Consider the following 17,032-nt stretch of genomic DNA (forward strand, 5'->3'; position numbering starts at 1 on the left):
TGTAGGCTACAGTGGGATATATTAAACTAATGTGCAAGTTTGCTTTTAGGGATTTGTCCATTCTTTTATCTTTGACTCAGGGATTCCGTGAATAATTGCATTACTTTAATTATGAGTTCTTTTGTTCTGTTGAGACTGTCTCACTGTGTAGCCCAGCTTCAGGCTGCCTCTTGAGTGCTGGGATTACAGATGTGCACCACCATTAATTATGCCTTAATTATGAATCTTGTGAGGATTTGCCCATTTACCTTTTCCAAATTTCATTTATACTTTGTTTACATATTGAACCAATAATGCTCACATTTTGCTTTTTCCTTTAGAGTTTTTTCTTTTAGGTTCTTGAATTTAGAACTATAGTGATGATTTTTCTGTAATCAAGAAACTGATTGTTGCTTATAATGGACTGAACACTGGTGGATACCCTTTTTCCATTCAATTTGAGTTTGAATCACATTTAGGGTGGGAGGAAGGCTGTCTGTAGAGCCTAGGCTAGAGAGCACATTTTTAAGAATACCTGATTTTTTAAAAAATGGCCAAAATTCTGGGCAGGGCATGGTGGCACTTGCCTGTCATCCCAGCACGCTGGGAAGCTGAGGCAGGAGAATTGCTGTGAGTTTGAGGCCAGCCTGGAATATATAGCAAAACCCTGTCTTTTTTATTTTTGGTACTGGGGATCGAACTCGGGACCTTGTGCTTACGAGGCAGGCGCCGGAACCACTTAGCTAAATCCCTGGCCCTGCAAAACCCTGTCTTAAAGAAAATTTATACTATGGTGGCAGGACCCTAGTATGGTTTTTGAGTTGTCAAGCAAAATGCTCAGTACTTTCACCATTTTTGTAAAGGAAACTCTTTAAAAAAATACATTCAGATTAAAACTAACCTTTACCACTCCCAATTCTTCTGTTTTAGGTATACTTCACTTTCCTAGAATTAGGTAATTCTCACCTTCCCTATTTCTTTCCATAAAAACATTCACATGTATCTGACTTGTTTTATTAAATGCTTGGTTCATGTTACTCTGAAAATGTAGATGTTTTCGAGAGAGGGTCTTGCTATGTAGTCCAGGGTGGCGTTAGACTCACAGTGGAGCCCTGGCCTAACTCCCAGAGATCCTCCTTCCTCAGCTACCTATGTGCTGTGTTTCCAGGCATATGCCACTGCATCTGGCTTGCTTGTTTTCATCCTTTACTATGTTTTGGAAGGGTTCAAAAGCATCTTTGTGAGGTTTTTAGGCTCTATCCTACCCTACCCTCACCATCTTCTCTTCTGTTTCTATTTTCCTTTTCTATTTTATTTGGAATGTACTCATAGCAGTTTCTTCTCATCATGGCTTTTATGTGTAGGTGGAGGGAGGAGCTTACTCTCATGTTGCTGACATAGCAGGGGATTGAACCCACGTTCCCACACATTTCAGATAAGTGCTCTACCACTGAGCAGTAACCCCAGCCCTTGTTGTTTTGTGGCTCTGGTTACTTGTGGGAGTTCATGGTTACAGGACATACTTGCACTGCCCATTCACACACGTGTGTGCAGCTCTTTCTGAACCAGCTGCTCTTCTTGAGACATCCAGGCTTGCTGGTAATTTTTCTCACTAAAATTTTCCAGTGTTTGCTACCTTCCCTTCCTCTTCAGAATGATTGAGTTTCCTGTGTAGGTGTCTATACTACACATGTCTTAATGGTTTGTCCCTATTGAACACTATTTTGGTGTTCTCTTAGATACTTAATTTTCTTTTTTCTCCTGTTGGGGATCGAATCCAGGGTTTCACACATGCTAAGCAATTGCTTTCCCACTAAGCTACAACCCTACCCCAATCACTTAGTCTTATAAGAGATATTGTCTCTGGGCATTTTTGGATCCCCTAGTTCCATGGTGGCAAACATACAGCACTCGTGCTGCAGCTGGCTATTTGTTATCATTGAAAATTCTAAAAAGTTCACCATTGGTGCCCTAGTTGCTCTCTTTTTTATGGAATGATTCATGGAGATTGAACAACTTAAGCCAGCACCACCATACTGGGGATTGACTCCACAGCCTTTGCACAGAGCTATATCCTCAGTGACCCCCCCCCCCCCCTTTTTGAGACAAGGTCTGGCTAAGTTGCCCAAACTAGGCTTGAACTTACCATTCTCTTGCCTTGGCTTCCTAGAGTGCTGGGATTATATAGGTGTATGTCACCATCTCCTGCTTATGCACCATAAGGAAAACACTGTTGTTTTTTTTCCACCCTTAAGTTATTTAGGGTAAAACAGTTTTGGGAAATGGGAGCTGAAGTTACTTGACACACTGTTTTTATATTTATACAGATACCTCATTCGGAATTTTTTTTTTTTTTTTTTTTTTACATTTTAAAATAGGGAAAAAGTGTATAAGTCATTAAGTTATCCAAGCTGTGCTCAAACTTGGGATCTAACTGCTTTAGTTCCCCAGAATGATGGTATTAGTAGCAGCGCTGCCATGCCTGGCTGCAAGATACATTTTCAAAGAAAATATTTCAGATTCTATGACACAAATCATTTGGGGAAATAAGATCTGTGGACAGTTTCTTCCTTATGTAACTGCAGTACAAGTTCAAGAACATTCTGGAGTTTTAAGTCTTAAGAAACCAGTCAGGTGTTGTAGTGGCTTCTGCCTGTAATCCCAGCCCACTGGTGGAGGCTGAGGTAGGATCACAGGTTTGAGCACAGCTTGGGCAGTGTAGCAACTTAGTGTTAAAACTCTGTCTCAAAAAAGTGAAAAGTACTGGGCAGTTAGTTCAGTGAAAAGGCCTTGAGTTCAATCCCTAAAAGTGGCTGGGCTGATCTTTGGATTGGTAACTGCCATTTTTGGCCAGAGTCTATTAAAATTTCTTTCTTGCTATTTTGGGGATTTTTGAAGTTCAAATGATTTGCAGCTTGTTGTATGTGAGATTCTTACATGAATTCCAGCTGGAGTTTTGAGACCTCCAGGGGACTGGCTTTTGTTCCTCTGCTTTTTTTTTTTTTGGTACTGGGGATCGAACTCAGAACCTTGTGCTTGCAAGGCAGGTGCAGTGCCCCTGAGCCAAATCCCTGACCCCCTCTATCTGCTTTTTGAAATTGATACTTAGGGGGCAGGGATTTAGCTCAGTGGTTCTGCTGCCTGCCTCGCGAGTGCAAGGTCCCAAGTTTGATCCCTGGTACCAAAAAAAAAAAAGTTTGATACTTAGCATCAACTATGACCTACAGTATTTGCTAAATCAGAGATCTAGGTAATAAAGTTTCAATTTAGGTAATTTTAAGAAGTTGAATGTGCTTTAAAATTTTTCTAAAAGATTTATTTTTACTCCTTTTCAAAATCTATAAAATTGAGCCAGGGATTTAACTCAGTGGCACTGCGCCTGCCTCACAAGTGCAAGGTCCTGAGTTTGATCCCTGGTACAAAAAAAAAAAATTATAAAATTACATTAATGAGTGTTTTACCCTTCCATTGTATTTTATAGAAACTGTCCTTAAACAATGACATATTTGAGGCAAACTCTGATAGTGATCAGCAAAGTGAGGCAAAAGAAGGTACTTCCCCAAGAAAGAAGAAGAAAAAATTAAGACAGAAAGAAGAGAAAAGCCCAGATGATCTGAAAAAGAAGAAAGCAAAGACTGGGAAACTAAAAGATAAGTCCAAATCGGAGCTGGACAGCTCCTCTGAAAGTTTGGTTTTTGATTTAAGGACAAAGAAAAGAATTTTAGAAGCCAAAGAAGAATTAAAAGATGCCAAAAAGCCCAAAAAGGATGAAATAAAAGAAACTAAGGAATTAAAGAAAGTTAAAAAGGCTGAAATAAGAGATTTAAAGGGTAAAATAAGAGAAGATACCAAAGAAAACAGAAAAACAAGAAAAGAGAAATATGTTGAATCTCAGCTAGAGTTTGAGTCAAGTGTACTTAATGATTCCCCTCTTCAGGAAGATAACAGTGAAGACTTAAAATCTGACAACAGAGAAGAGAAACAAAAAATTAAAAGCCCAAAAGATAAAATAGGTGAGGATGCAGTGCAAGAGAAGCTTTCTGACAGACAGCTGGATGACACTGGGAGTGCTGATGAAGGTGCTGGCAGCAAGGCCAAGAGGAGGAAAAAGAAGCTGAGGAAGAGTGAAGAGCCGAAAGAGGGCACGAAGCTAGAAAGCGAGAATGCTTTTTCAGAGAGGAAAACTCTACCTAAAAAGCAAAGGAATCGAGACAGAGGCAGGAATAACACAGAGTCAGATAAGCCGTTCCCACCGACATCTGTCCCATCACAGAAGAGTTCCAGGTCAGCGGGGGAAGAGCGAGGCCTCCGCTCATCAGACTCAGCTGAGGAGGTAAGCACAGTTGGGGAACCTTAGAGAGGTACACGACTCTGTGTAGACTAGCGCTGGGTTGAGAGCGGTCAGGAAGCTTCACAAAGAGTGAGGAGGAAAGGAAATGGCCAGTTTAATAGAGAGTTGCCATGGGCAGAGTCACTGCTGGGACTGCCTGGGCTGCTCTGAGTGCTGAAGATCCTCCCACCTTGGTGTCTCCAGCTTGTCTTAGTCTCTGCCTTGTTTTTCTCTAGACAAACCATGACTAGGAAATCAAGGGCTAATTTATTAACAAGTCAGAATGTTTCAGAGATATTCAGATGATAACGTAGCATTGGGTAGAAACTCTTACAGTATCATCTTCACATCCTACTTGAAATTTCCCCCGTTGTCTTAAGAGTATCACTTTTTACTTCAGTAATAGTACACAGCCTGTGTTGTTATAAAACATTTAATAGTTTGTCTCATTATAAAAATTATCTTTATATAACTTTTCAAAATAGACAATATTTTCCATGTTATGAAAGGCCTTTTATACAATTTTTATCAAGGGCTGTAAGGACCACTTTTCATCTTTTATTCCCAGTTTGGAGACTTTAAGGGAATCATTTTAAAGGGAGGAGGCAATCTGTATAAAGCTATTTGTGGAAGTATTATCCTCAGTAGTGAAAAACTGAAAAATTGTCTAGCTATGAGGAAAATGGTTAAAATGGTGTGGTGGTGCATCAGAATGGAAATTGTAATAGCAATTGGAATGTTAGGAGGTCAAGGTAGGAAAACATAAAACTTGAGAAAATGGCAGTGAAGACTATACATACACATGAATGTAATCATGTGAAAATATCGATGCAATGTAAATTAAAAAGTAGAAAGAATAAGGGGGGAGTGATATCGCACAGGGTGGCCTTGAACTTGAGGCAATCCTCCTATCTCAGCCTCCCAAGTGCTGGGATTATAGGCGTGGACCACCATGCCCAGCTAAAATAATTATTCTTAGTTAAGGGAAATGTTTTTGGGATTTTATGTAACATCTTGCGTGATTTTTGGTGTACTGAGGATTGAACCGAGGCCCTTGACCCTGAGATACATTCCTAGTCCTTTTTATTTTTTATTGAGACAAGGTTTGGCTAAGTTACCCAGGTAGTACTTGAATTTACAATCCAGCTTCAAGCCTCTCAGAGTGTTGGGGTTAAAGATGTGCACCACCATGTCCAGCTGTAACTTTATTTTTCTTTTTCATTTATTTATTTTTTTGGTACTGGAGATCGAACTCGGGTCCTTGCACTTGCACAGCAGGCGACGAAACCACTGAGCTAAATCCCCAGCCCCTGTAACTTTATTTTTAATGGAATTCTCAAGTCAGCGTAGAAACTGATTTTTTTTTTTTTTGCAATATATATTCAAAGTGAATCAACAGTAATACACCATAAATTCTTAATTTTGACACCAATATAGTCACCTGGAAAGCCCCCCTTTTATGACAAAGCACAGAAGACTTTGTCATATTTATGTCACTGAGAACTAGACAGAAATGCTGTTGCAAACTGTAACAGACATTATATTCATCAAACATTTCCCAGTCCTGGGCCGGGGATTTAGCTCAGTGGTTCTGGCACCTGCCTCACAAACACAAGGTCCTGAGTTTGATCCCCGGTACCAAAAAAAAACAAAAACAAAAAACCAAAAATTTCTCAGTCCTTATTGCATAGTGCAGTTGCTGCTTGGCAAGGCTAGTGCAGCATAGAAGTAAAAGCAAAACAAACAAATCAAAGAAAGAAAGCCTTGCTGGGCATGGTGGTGCTTGCCTATAATCCCAACACTTGTGAGGCTGAGATTGGAGGATCCATTCAAGTTCGAGATCAGCCTCTGCTACATAGTGAGTTCAAGGCCAGCCTGAACTACACAGCGAGACCTTGTCTCAAAACCTGAAGAAAGAGGGCTGGGTATTTAGCTCAGTGGTTCCGCTGCCTGTCTTGCAAACTCAAGGACTCGAGTTCGATCTCCGGTACCAACAAAAAAACCAAAAAAACCGAAAAAAGAAAAAGAAAACCTTAAGTCTATAATTGTTAAACAGTTAGAAACCTGTTTTTTGGTTTTTTTGGGGGGGTACAAGGTCTCATTAAGTCACCAAGTTGCTCAGGCTGGGTTCAAACTTACAGTCCTATTGACTCAGCCTCCCAGATTGCTGATGTTATAGGTGTGCATCACCATATCCAACTAGGTGTTGTGGTTTTTTTTTCTTGGTACGGGGGATCGAACTCAGGTCCTTGCGCTTACAGGGCAGGCGGCGGAACCACTGAGCTAAATCCCCGGACCTAGGTGTTGTGTTTGGAATTTGATACTGTGTACGTTATCATATAGTCAGAGGATAATCTTCATTGAGAAAGCAGTGGGAAAGATGTACTGATTGGTGGTCATGTACTATGTTACATACAGACATGGATGTGACAAACGTATACTTTCCAGTTTTCAAATGTACAGAATCAGGTCTTTATCCATGATTAAAGTCTTACATGTCTTTTTTCAGGAGAAAGAGATAAAAAAAAATGAACCCAAAGAGAAATATCAGAAAAGGTGTGATTCAGAAAAGGAAGAAAAGGGCCGAAAAGAACCAAAAGGATTAAAGAGTAAGTGTAAATACTGGCATTTTATCATTTTTATTCCTTTTTTTTTAAAGAATTGAACTATGAAGGTAATCTCTTTCTAAGCAGGAATGTCACAGAATTGGAAAATTTCACTGCAGAATTCAGAGCCTTTTATTACTTTTTTTTTTTTTTTTTTGGTACCAGGGATTGAACTCTGGTCCTTGTGCTTGAGAGGCAGGCAGTGGAACCACTGAGTTAAATCCCCGGCCCACCTTTTATTACTTTTATTTAACCAGTTATCTAAGTGTATTACACAGTTTAAGTATCACTTATCCACAATCTTTGGGACCAGAGGTATTTCAGATTTTGCATTTTTTTCTGATTTTGGAACATGTATAATATCTTTGTGATAGGACTTATATCCACACACAGAAGTACTGAAGCTCCACACTACCTTTAGTGAGTCTTCCCAGGGCATGCTGGTACCTTGCTACTAGGGACTGATGTCTAAATACCTGACATTCCTCTATGTTTCATAGATACTTGAAATAGATACTTGAAGGTAATTTTATGCAGTAGTTTTAGTTCACCTGTGGTGTTTGCTTTGAGGCAAGGTCTTGCTGAGTAGCCCAGGATGGCCTCGAATTTGTGGTGCTCCTCCTGCTTCATCCTCCCAAGAGATGGGATTATAGCCGTCTAGCTAGTTCACCTGTGTTTTGACTGTGACCTGTTAAATGAGGTTCACAGATAGAATTTTGCACTTGTATAACATCAGTGCTCAGAAACATCAGTGTTTCAGATTCTGGGTTTTTGGTTAGGAATGATTAGCCCAAATAACAATTTTATATATAATGTTTATATAGTATGTGTATATATTGTATATTATGTATTCTATTAACGTTCTTTTCAGTATGACAGAATAGGTTAGAATTACAGAGACAAGAACTTAATTATGGCAGGAAAAATGTCTTATAGTGGGTGCTAAATAAAACATTTTTGTTTAAAGTAGCAATCGTAGTTAACTCTGTCATTTGTCTAAATATTGATGCAGTGGTGCATGCCTGTAATCCCAGCACTTCGGGAAGCTGAGCCAGGAAAATCGCAAGTTCGAGCCTAGCCTGGGCAACTTAGTGACTTAGTGAGATCTTGTCTCAAAAACTAAAAAGGCCTGGGGTGTGCAGCTCAGAGTGAAGGAACTGAGTTCCCCATTACCATGAAAAAATATGGAATACATGTTTTGGACCACTTCACAATATACGAAAATTGAGAATCCCTAATGTATGTTACTCTTGGAACCAAGTGATTTTTTTTTTTTTTTTAAAGCCACCATTATAGGGTGTAAGCCCCAGCAGATGAGAATTTTATTATCTGTATGAAAAGTATTTGGGACATATATGCTCTTGAAAGTAGTGGTTCTTTTTTTTTTTTCTTTTTTGGTACCTGGGATCAAACTTGGGACCTTGCGCTTGCGAGACAGGCACTGGAACCACTGAGCTAAATCCCTGGCAAAAGTAGTGATTCTAAGAGATGGAATATTTTCTCTCAAAAGCTGTATGCAACTGAAACAATAATTAAAATAGATTTTTTTCTTTTATATATATGTAACACACACACACACACGTACACACACATACACATTACACAAATATGTATATATAATGTGTGTGTGTTTGGGATATTTTTGCCCAGTTTCTGAGGATCAAGTTCAGGGTCTGCCCATGATAGGCAAGTGCTGTACCACTGAGCTTTATCTACCTATGATCTCCCTCCTTAAACTTTGTGTCAATTTCAGGTGCATTTTCACTGTGAACATACAGCCTTCAGTGGAAGTATTATTGTCCCATTTATAATTTTAGACACTAGGAGTCTCATTTTCAGTACCTTTTTTTGCGGGGGGGGTTACTGGGGATTGAACTTGGGTCCTTGTGCCTGCGCAGCAGGTGGCAAAACCACTGAGCTAAATCCCCGGCCCATTTTCAGTATTCTTGATAATCAGACCTTGAATTTATGAGTCCTTTGTAATTGTGAGTCCTTTGCCAGTTCTCTTCCCATTTTATTTTGTGTGTGCGTGCGTGTGTGTGTGTGTGTGTGTGTGTGTGTGTGTGTGTGTGTAGGTGTGCTGGTGGAGATTAAATCCAAGGCCTTACACATGCTAGTACCACTGAGCTATATACCCTGCCAGTATTTCTTCTCAGTTTTATCTTTAGTTTAAAGCTAGTGGCATGCTGGGTGAGGTGGCACACACCTGTAATCCCAGCACTCAAAAAAAAAAAGTAAGTTTGAGGCGGGATCACTACAAGTTCAAGGCCAACCTGGGCTGTGTAGGTTAAAACCAGCCTGAACTACATAGCAAGACCCTGTCTCAAATACCCCTTTCCCCCCCAAAAAAAACCCCCACTAGTGGCAGTAGTTTTATCAGGTGTGCTTTCAGTGTTCTGGCACCTGACTGTTTTCCCCACTCACCACCAGAAACAGTTCCTGCACAGGCAGCTGCTGTAGTAGACAGGCTGAAGTCTTTGGCAGTAAGAAGTTTGGTGATGTAATGAGAATCATTCAGAGGCTCATCACCTTGAATAGTTACTGTCACAACTGTAGGAGAGTAACTCAGAAGACCTGAGCAGCCGCCATTCCCCTGGACATTTCTGTCCACTAGATAATGAGCAGCCGGTAGAAAGACTCATTGTGAAATGACTTTGTGGCTTTGACTGTAAATCTGGGCCATACTTTTTTATAACCAGGCTGATGGATACTAGTAAAAATTTTAGAAATATGTTTCTCATACTAACCCAGATTTTCTTCTGATTGCAACAGAAATCTGTGACTCCTACTTACCATCAGTTTCTATTTTTGCATTAGCATTTAAGGAAATCAGAAATGCATTTGATTTATTTAAAAAAACTACAGAAGAAAAAAATGATGCTCCTGAGAATAATTGGAAAAAAGAAGAAATACTGGATTGTAAAACCGCAGAAGATCAGAAAACCAAGGAAAACAAGTACTCATGTAAAGAAAGGAGAACTACAAGAGATGAAACTGACACTTGGGTGCACATTGCTGCAGAAGACGAGCAGGAGGGTTTGGACAGTGTGTGTCCAACAGATGAGAGTTTGGGTGAGTTTGTTTGATACTTTTTGCAGAATGCTTTCAGAGAAGTGCACCATATTGGTTATTTTTATCTACCACTATAATTCTGATCAGAAAATAACAGATTTTAATTGGATTTCCTGAATAAAAACTTTATATTGAAGACTTGAGTCATTCTTTGACTTTTAAATGTATCAAAAATATTTTCTATGCACATTGAGAAGTTACAAATTTTTAGAACTTGCAACCTCTTATTATTAGATTCTTTTTAGAAAATCATCATATATAGACTTTTTTTTGGTGGTGGTGGTGGTACTTAGGATCAAACCCAGGGCTGCTGTATCCGTGAGCAATATTCCCAGCCCTTTTTTATTTTTGGACACTCAGGGTCGCACTAAGTTTCTGCAATAGGACTCAAATTTGCAGTCTCTCGTACATTCACCTCCCTTGTTGCAGGGATTACAGGCCTGTACCACCACGACTGGTTTATATTCTTCCTTTTATAACTTTGTAGTAAATACAACCACATAAGACAGTTTGTTTGTTTATTTTTTAGGTACTAGGGATCAAACTCGGGTCCTTGTGCTTGCACAGCAGGCAGTGAAAGCACTGAGCTAAATCTCCAAGCCCCACATAAGATAGTTTTAAGCAGTATCCTTTGGGCATTGGAATTAACTGAGAAGGGTAGAATACAGAGTAAAAGCTATGGGGAGGAGCAAGACGTGCATACATAGAGAACATGATAAACAAGGTTAATCTGATGAAATTGTAATTACTGAAATTTTTTTTTTTGGTACCGGGGATTGAACTCAGGACCTTGTGCTTTCGAGGCTGAAATTTTTTTTTTAATCTTTTTTTTTTTTTTGGAAAAAAAAAATTTTAAGAGAATCTTTAAAATAAGTTAGAATATATGACAGACTGGATATTCTGGGAATACTTTCTTACTGTAAAACAGCTAGATCCTAGATGCTGGGGTAGAACATGATTTTGTAGTTACTGTTGCGATTGCAAGAAATTGGGATGATATCTGGACCCGTTGTGGTGGCGCACGCTTATATTCCCAGTACTTGGGAGGCTGGGGCAGGAGGACTGCTGTAAGTTCAAGGCCAGTGGGGGGGTACATAGTGGAAGGGCGACCTGAACTACATAGTGAGACAGTTTCTAAAAAAAAAAAAATTCCAAAAGATACCATGCAGAGCAGACACAGGAGGGAGCAGTAGTACAGCCAGAAGTTTGTTTCTTGCAGAGACTAAAGAAATAGATAAGCTTCTGAAAGTTAAAAAAAAAAGTTGAAAGTTAAAGCCTTAAGCAGTACAGTTACAGACTTTCTACAGATTAAAAAGATAAAGGAATTCTGTACGCCATTTCTTACTAATAGATTTGAAAAGTGAACAACATGGGGAAATTCCTGGAAAAATACAATTTAACAAAATCGACTCAGAACCACAGGCCTGCGGTATCAGCACTCTGACAGACTGAGGCAGGAGGGTCACAAACTCAAGCCCAGCTCAGGCTGGTAAGCCTCTGCTTCAAAATTAAGGGCCAATGGTATAGCTCAGTGTGAAGATCCTGAGTTCAGTCTCCAGTACCATCACCACCAACAACAAAAAAATCAATTGAGTAATCTTATAACAGTTTTTTTGGTTTTTTGAGACAAGGTCTCACCATGTAGTTCAGGCTGGCCTTGAATACGTTGTGTAGCCCAGGTTAGCTTTGAACTTACAGTCGTTACTGCTTCAGCCTCCCAAGTGCTGGGATTACAGGTGTGTGCCACCATGCCTGGCAAATAATCTTTCTTTTTTTTGGAGACAGTGTCTCAATATGTAGTTCAGGATGGCCTTGAATTCACTATGTCGCCTTTGCTGGCATTGAACCCATGACACAGTCCTCTGGGCTCAGTCTCCCAAGTGCTGGGATTACAGGTATGCACTACTAGGTCTGACTGTAGCAAATAATTTTTAACTTAAAAACTGAGTGTGGTTGTATATGCCTGTAATCCCAGCACTTGGGAGGCTGAGGCAGGAGGATTGCCAAAAGTTCAAGGCCAGTTTGGGTTGGATAGTAAAGTTCAAGTCCAGCTTGAACTGCATAGTGAGACCCTGTCTCCACTCCCCCCAAATAAACAAACCATGAAATGGTAATTAAAATGGATTTAACACTAAGACCAGATGGGTTTAGACACAAGGACTACCAAACAGTTGAAAAGTATTCTTAAATGGGAATTCATTATTTGAGACCATTATAACTTCAGTATCAAAACCAGACAAACACTATGTAAGAAAGGAAAAAAAACAGGCCAAGCTCATGCATGAGTTTTGATGTAAAAATTCTAAATAGAACGTGTACAAATTGAATGTAGTCTTGTTTAAAGAATTTTTGTGTTTTCATAGGAATTGTAAAGGAAGAAATTATTTAATAACATTCTTGATTTTTTTTGTTTCTTTTTGTCTTGTTTTTGTGAGACAGGGTCTCACTATGTAGTTTAGACTGGCCTTGAACTCGCTGTGTAGTCCAGGCCAGCCTTAGACTTGAGGTGATCCTCCTCCCTCAGCCTCCCAAGTACTGGGATTGCAGGTGTGTACCACCATACTGGCTGCATTGATTTTTTTCACCAGCCAGTCAACTGTGGAAAAAAGATACTTTCAATTGATTTTGTCTTTTTATTCTACTGGGGATGGAACTCCGGTCCTTGCGCTTGCATAGCAGGTGGCAAAACCACTGAGCTAAATCCCCGGCCTTCAATTGATTTTTTAAAAAATCACTGAACCATTGGCAAAAAAACCTTTTTTCTTTTCTTTTTTTTTTGGTACTGGGTATTGAACTCGGGAACTTGTGCTTGCAAGGCAGGTATGGTGCCACTGAGCCAAATCCCCAGCCTGAGTATCTTTTTAAAAACCTTTTTTGTTTTTGAGACAGGGTCTTGCTATAGAGTCCAGCCTGGCCTTGAACTCATTATGTAGCCTAGACTGCCCTCAAACTCGTGGTGATCCTCTTGGCTTAGCATCTTGAGTGCTGGGATGATAGACATGCACCACCAAGCCTGGCAGAAAAGCTAATTTGGGGGGGGGGATACTGGGGATCGAACTCAGGACCTTGCACTTTTGAGGCAGGTAGTGACACCACTGAGCTAAATCCCTGGCCCAAAAAGCTAATTTTTAATAGCAACATATAAGAATACATGCAGAAGGGCCAGGGATTTAGCTCAGTGGTTTCGCTGCCTGCTGCGCAAGTACAAGGACCCGAGTTCGACCTCTGGTACCAAAAAAAAAAAAAAAGAATACATGTAGAAAAGTATAAAATGTTTTTTGAGAAAGTCATTACAATCTACATATGCCATTATTAATAGAAAAATAATTTTATACACCACTTTCACTGCTTTATAAACCTCAGTGTGGGGCTGAGGGTGTGGCTCAGTGGTAGAGCACTTCCCTAGCATGTTCAAGGCCCCACACAAAAAACTCAGTGTTTTTTCATGGAGTTTCCAAATAATGATTTTTAAATTTATGCAGACTCAAGAAAAGCTGAGTCCACTTACGACAATGGTAATCACAACCCGCCATCTAAAGCTAGCACTGAATACAGAATTACCGTGGAACTGGGTAGTAGACCAGCACAGCACACCACAGTGGAGACCTCAGGCCAGGCCATGTGGAGCTGACGAGACAGATAGAGATGGTCACCTGTGCTCGGAGGATGTCTTTGTCACCATGTCAGGATAATTGATTGTTTCTGCAGAAAGAGTCCCCTAGAATAAAATCCTGATGGAATGAGGCCTTCACTATGTAGAGAATATTCAGATGTTAGGTATTTAGAAGATTAAGAATAATATTTGTGGGGCCGGGGATTTAGCTCAGTGGTTTCACTGCCTCCTGCACAAGTGCAAGGACTGGAGTTCGGTCCCTGGTATGCACACCCCCCACCCCACCCCCCGCGCGCCAAAAAAAACAACAGTGTGTGAGCTGGGCATGGTGGCACATGCCTGTAATCCCAGCACTTAGGAGGCTGAGCCAGGAGCATCGCTGCGAGTTCAATGCCATCCTGAACTGGCACTGCAAGTTCAGTGCCAATACATAATGAGTTCAGGGCCAGCCTGAACTGCAAAGGAAGACCCTGCCTCAAAAAACCAAAAAAAATATAAAAATAATTGTGACCTTGGGGTTGCAAAACATATCTTAAAACAAAAATACCATGAAAGAATGATAGTTGATTAGAGAGAAAATTTTGTTCAACAAAGCTACCATTAAAAAGGTGAAAAGAAAGGATTAGTATCCAGAATATTTAAAGAACTGAAAGTTTTGTAAAGCTCAAAACTACTTTTTTAGTAATACATGTATTTATGGCTAAAGTGTTTTAAGAAAGGAAGGACATGACTAACCCAGACTCCAACATAGAATGAATATAAATAACACTGTGGGTGAAAGCTATCAGGGATGAAGGGACAAGCAGAAGACTGGTGGCCCCAGACACGGACAGCATACACTCTTCACAGTTAAATCTATTAGGTCTGGCAGTAACATCCAGCATATGGTAGGAATGAGCCACAGATCTCTGAATCACTTTGCTTTCTGAGAGGTGAAGATCTGAGCTACAACTGAAGCCTGTCTGACAGATTGGGTTTGTTCTCTGCTAATTGCAGTGATCATGTGAGTAATGGTACTCTCTCGGCCTAAGTAGGTCCTTGTCTGCCCTTTTCTACATCTGGAGCTGGAACGTTGCTTTCTCTATCACTAGAGTAGAGAATGGAGGTCTCTCCACTGGACCAAGAGAGGGTTGAGTGCTAGGATTGGGCCTGTCACTTCCTGTTATGTTGGGCTAGATGAATTAGATGTGAATAACACTCCTTATGACTGGGAGCTGCTTTTACTGTGTGTGTGTATGTGTGATGTCTCTGTGTTCCCTGTCCATCCCCACGCCCCCTTACTGGGGATTGAACTCAGGACCTTGCGCTTGGGAGGCAGGTGAGGCGCCACTGAGCAGAACCCCCGGCTCAACACTTCTACCGTTATTCAGCAACTGAGGTGCAGGAAGTCTGACAGAGCCACACAGCTCATAGGTCCCTGGAGTATGAAGCCATAGTGTCTCATGCCAAGGGTATGCTATTTCTGTGAGTGACAGACATCACGCTCTGAGGGTTAGTAAACAGAAGTGTCAGCTGGAGTTGAAAGCTTTCTGAAAAGTTGACTTATTTGCATCTTTAACAAATTTTGTTTCTGTTGCTAGGATATCTGCCTAAAATCTGTATATTTTGAGTTGGTTTTAGGTGAAAATTCTCTAATGTACTGATTTTGTTTTTTTTTTGAAATAGCATGTAGGCATTTGGAATCACTCTAAGTGAGCTATACTGAGATCTCAGGGACATATTGCCATGATAATGAGGAATGAATATGGCCCTTGTCAGTGTTCAGTGGCTTGTAAGTCTGCCAGATGTGGGAAGAAACCAGTACTTTGTGCTGCTGTTGGGTTCGGGTCAGGCACTGTGGGATCAGGGAACTTTGGGCACTAAGGGATTGGGCTGCGTGGGAGGATGATAGGCAGTGCTTTTTACTTAGTTACTAGTATAATTTATATATTTGTAGACATGGTTGGAAGCAATACTTAGCCAAGAAGAATGGCTAAGTATGGAAAAAAGTCATGTTAAAATTACTCATGATTCCTCTTACTGAATCTTTGTCATTTTGCATTCTGTTGAGCAGATTAGTTGTATACTTAAAAATTCATATTTCACCATTTTACAATTCCATATTATCTATTTATTTATTTATTCCCCTTGCTGTACAAAGGATTGAACCTGGGACCTTTGCACATAGCTGCATCCCCAGCCCTTTGATTTTTTTTTTTGTTTTCAGACACTTACCAAATCGCTAAGTTGCCGAGGATGGGTTCGACTTGGCAGTCTGCTTTCCTCAGCCTCCCAGAGTGCTGCAGTTACAGGCATGTGCCACCATGCCCAGCCACTTATTATCTGTATGCCTTTGGAGCACTTATCAATGAAAAAAATGACTTAGTTATATGACCTATGTTTAAAATATACATAAAGTTTTGGTTAAAACACCACAAGTTTAATAAATAGCATTGTAGCTTTTTATAGTAGTCTAGAAAAAGTGTATGTTAATAAGGCTCGTGTGTATTGCAGATGGCAGGCAACAGATTTTGAGTTTGGGCATGGACCTCCAGCTGGAATGGATGAAATTAGAAGATTTTCAAAGGCACCTTGATGGGGAAGATGAGACTTTTGCCACAGCAGATGCAATTCCAAGTCGTGAGTGCTTTCGGAATTACTCAACTTCTTTTAACAGATCTGAACATGTAAAACCTAACTCACCTTTCCTTTCATTTTAGATTTATTGAGGGATGCTGTGAAAAATGGGGATTATATTTCTGTAAAGGTTGCACTTAATTCAAATGAAGAGTACAACTTGGACCAAGAGGTAATATGTCTGTCCTTGGCAAAATGTCTCACAAAAGGAACATGGAAAGTAGTGTTTTTGACAAAATGAATTTCATATTTCAGTTCTGAAGTACAAAAGTACCTGCATATTCACTTCGTAAAATTCAAACATCATAGAGCTGTAGCAATGTACAGTTTTAGTTTCTGTAATTCTGTCATCCCAAATGACAGTCTGGTTTGATTGTGACCTCTCTGGGCTTTTATGTGGTTTACTCTTTACTGCCACGAGGGTTTTTACTTTGAAAGGCAGTATGTTTTTTGTTTTTTTTGTTTTTGGTACCAGGGATAAAACTTGGGTCCTTGTGCTTGCACAGCAGGCGGTGAAACCACTGAGCTAAATCCCCGGCCCGGAGGGTTTTTACTTTGAGACAGTCACATCTGGTGAAGTATTTCATTCATGGGCTCTGACTGTCTTGTCTTGCTTAGAAAAGATTATGTTTTCTTGTGTTGAGTATTTTTAAGTTTTAATCCTTTGGGCTTGCAATTCAGAAATAAATTTGGATTTTGAAATTACATAATATATATAAACTTAGCTGAAATTTGATATTTTTAAAATTTACATTTTGAGTCTTCCATATATGAACAAGATAATTTGGTAGTTAGCTAGTCATTTATACATTTGAG

At 40.0% G+C, this 17,032-nt stretch overlaps 1 protein-coding gene across 2 annotated transcripts in view; it reads left to right on the plus strand.

The window, feature by feature from the left end:
• Nucleotides 1-17,032, plus strand: part of Mphosph8 (M-phase phosphoprotein 8) — a 36,198-nt gene that overhangs the window by 8,235 nt on the left and 10,931 nt on the right. For both annotated transcript variants that reach the window (XM_087199452.1, XM_087199451.1), the window contains exons 3-7: nt 3,461-4,312; nt 6,819-6,918; nt 9,733-9,987; nt 16,094-16,219; nt 16,300-16,388. In XM_087199452.1, coding sequence (XP_087055578.1) covers nt 3,461-4,312; nt 6,819-6,918; nt 9,733-9,987; nt 16,094-16,219; nt 16,300-16,388 — 1,422 coding nt within the window. The remainder of the gene's footprint in view (nt 1-3,460; nt 4,313-6,818; nt 6,919-9,732; nt 9,988-16,093; nt 16,220-16,299; nt 16,389-17,032) is intronic.

Source organism: Heterocephalus glaber, unplaced genomic scaffold (genome assembly GCF_053883595.1).
Source record: "Heterocephalus glaber isolate CG9 unplaced genomic scaffold, H.glaber_assembly_v1.0 deba00001719, whole genome shotgun sequence".
Taxonomy (NCBI): Eukaryota; Metazoa; Chordata; class Mammalia; order Rodentia; family Bathyergidae; genus Heterocephalus; species Heterocephalus glaber.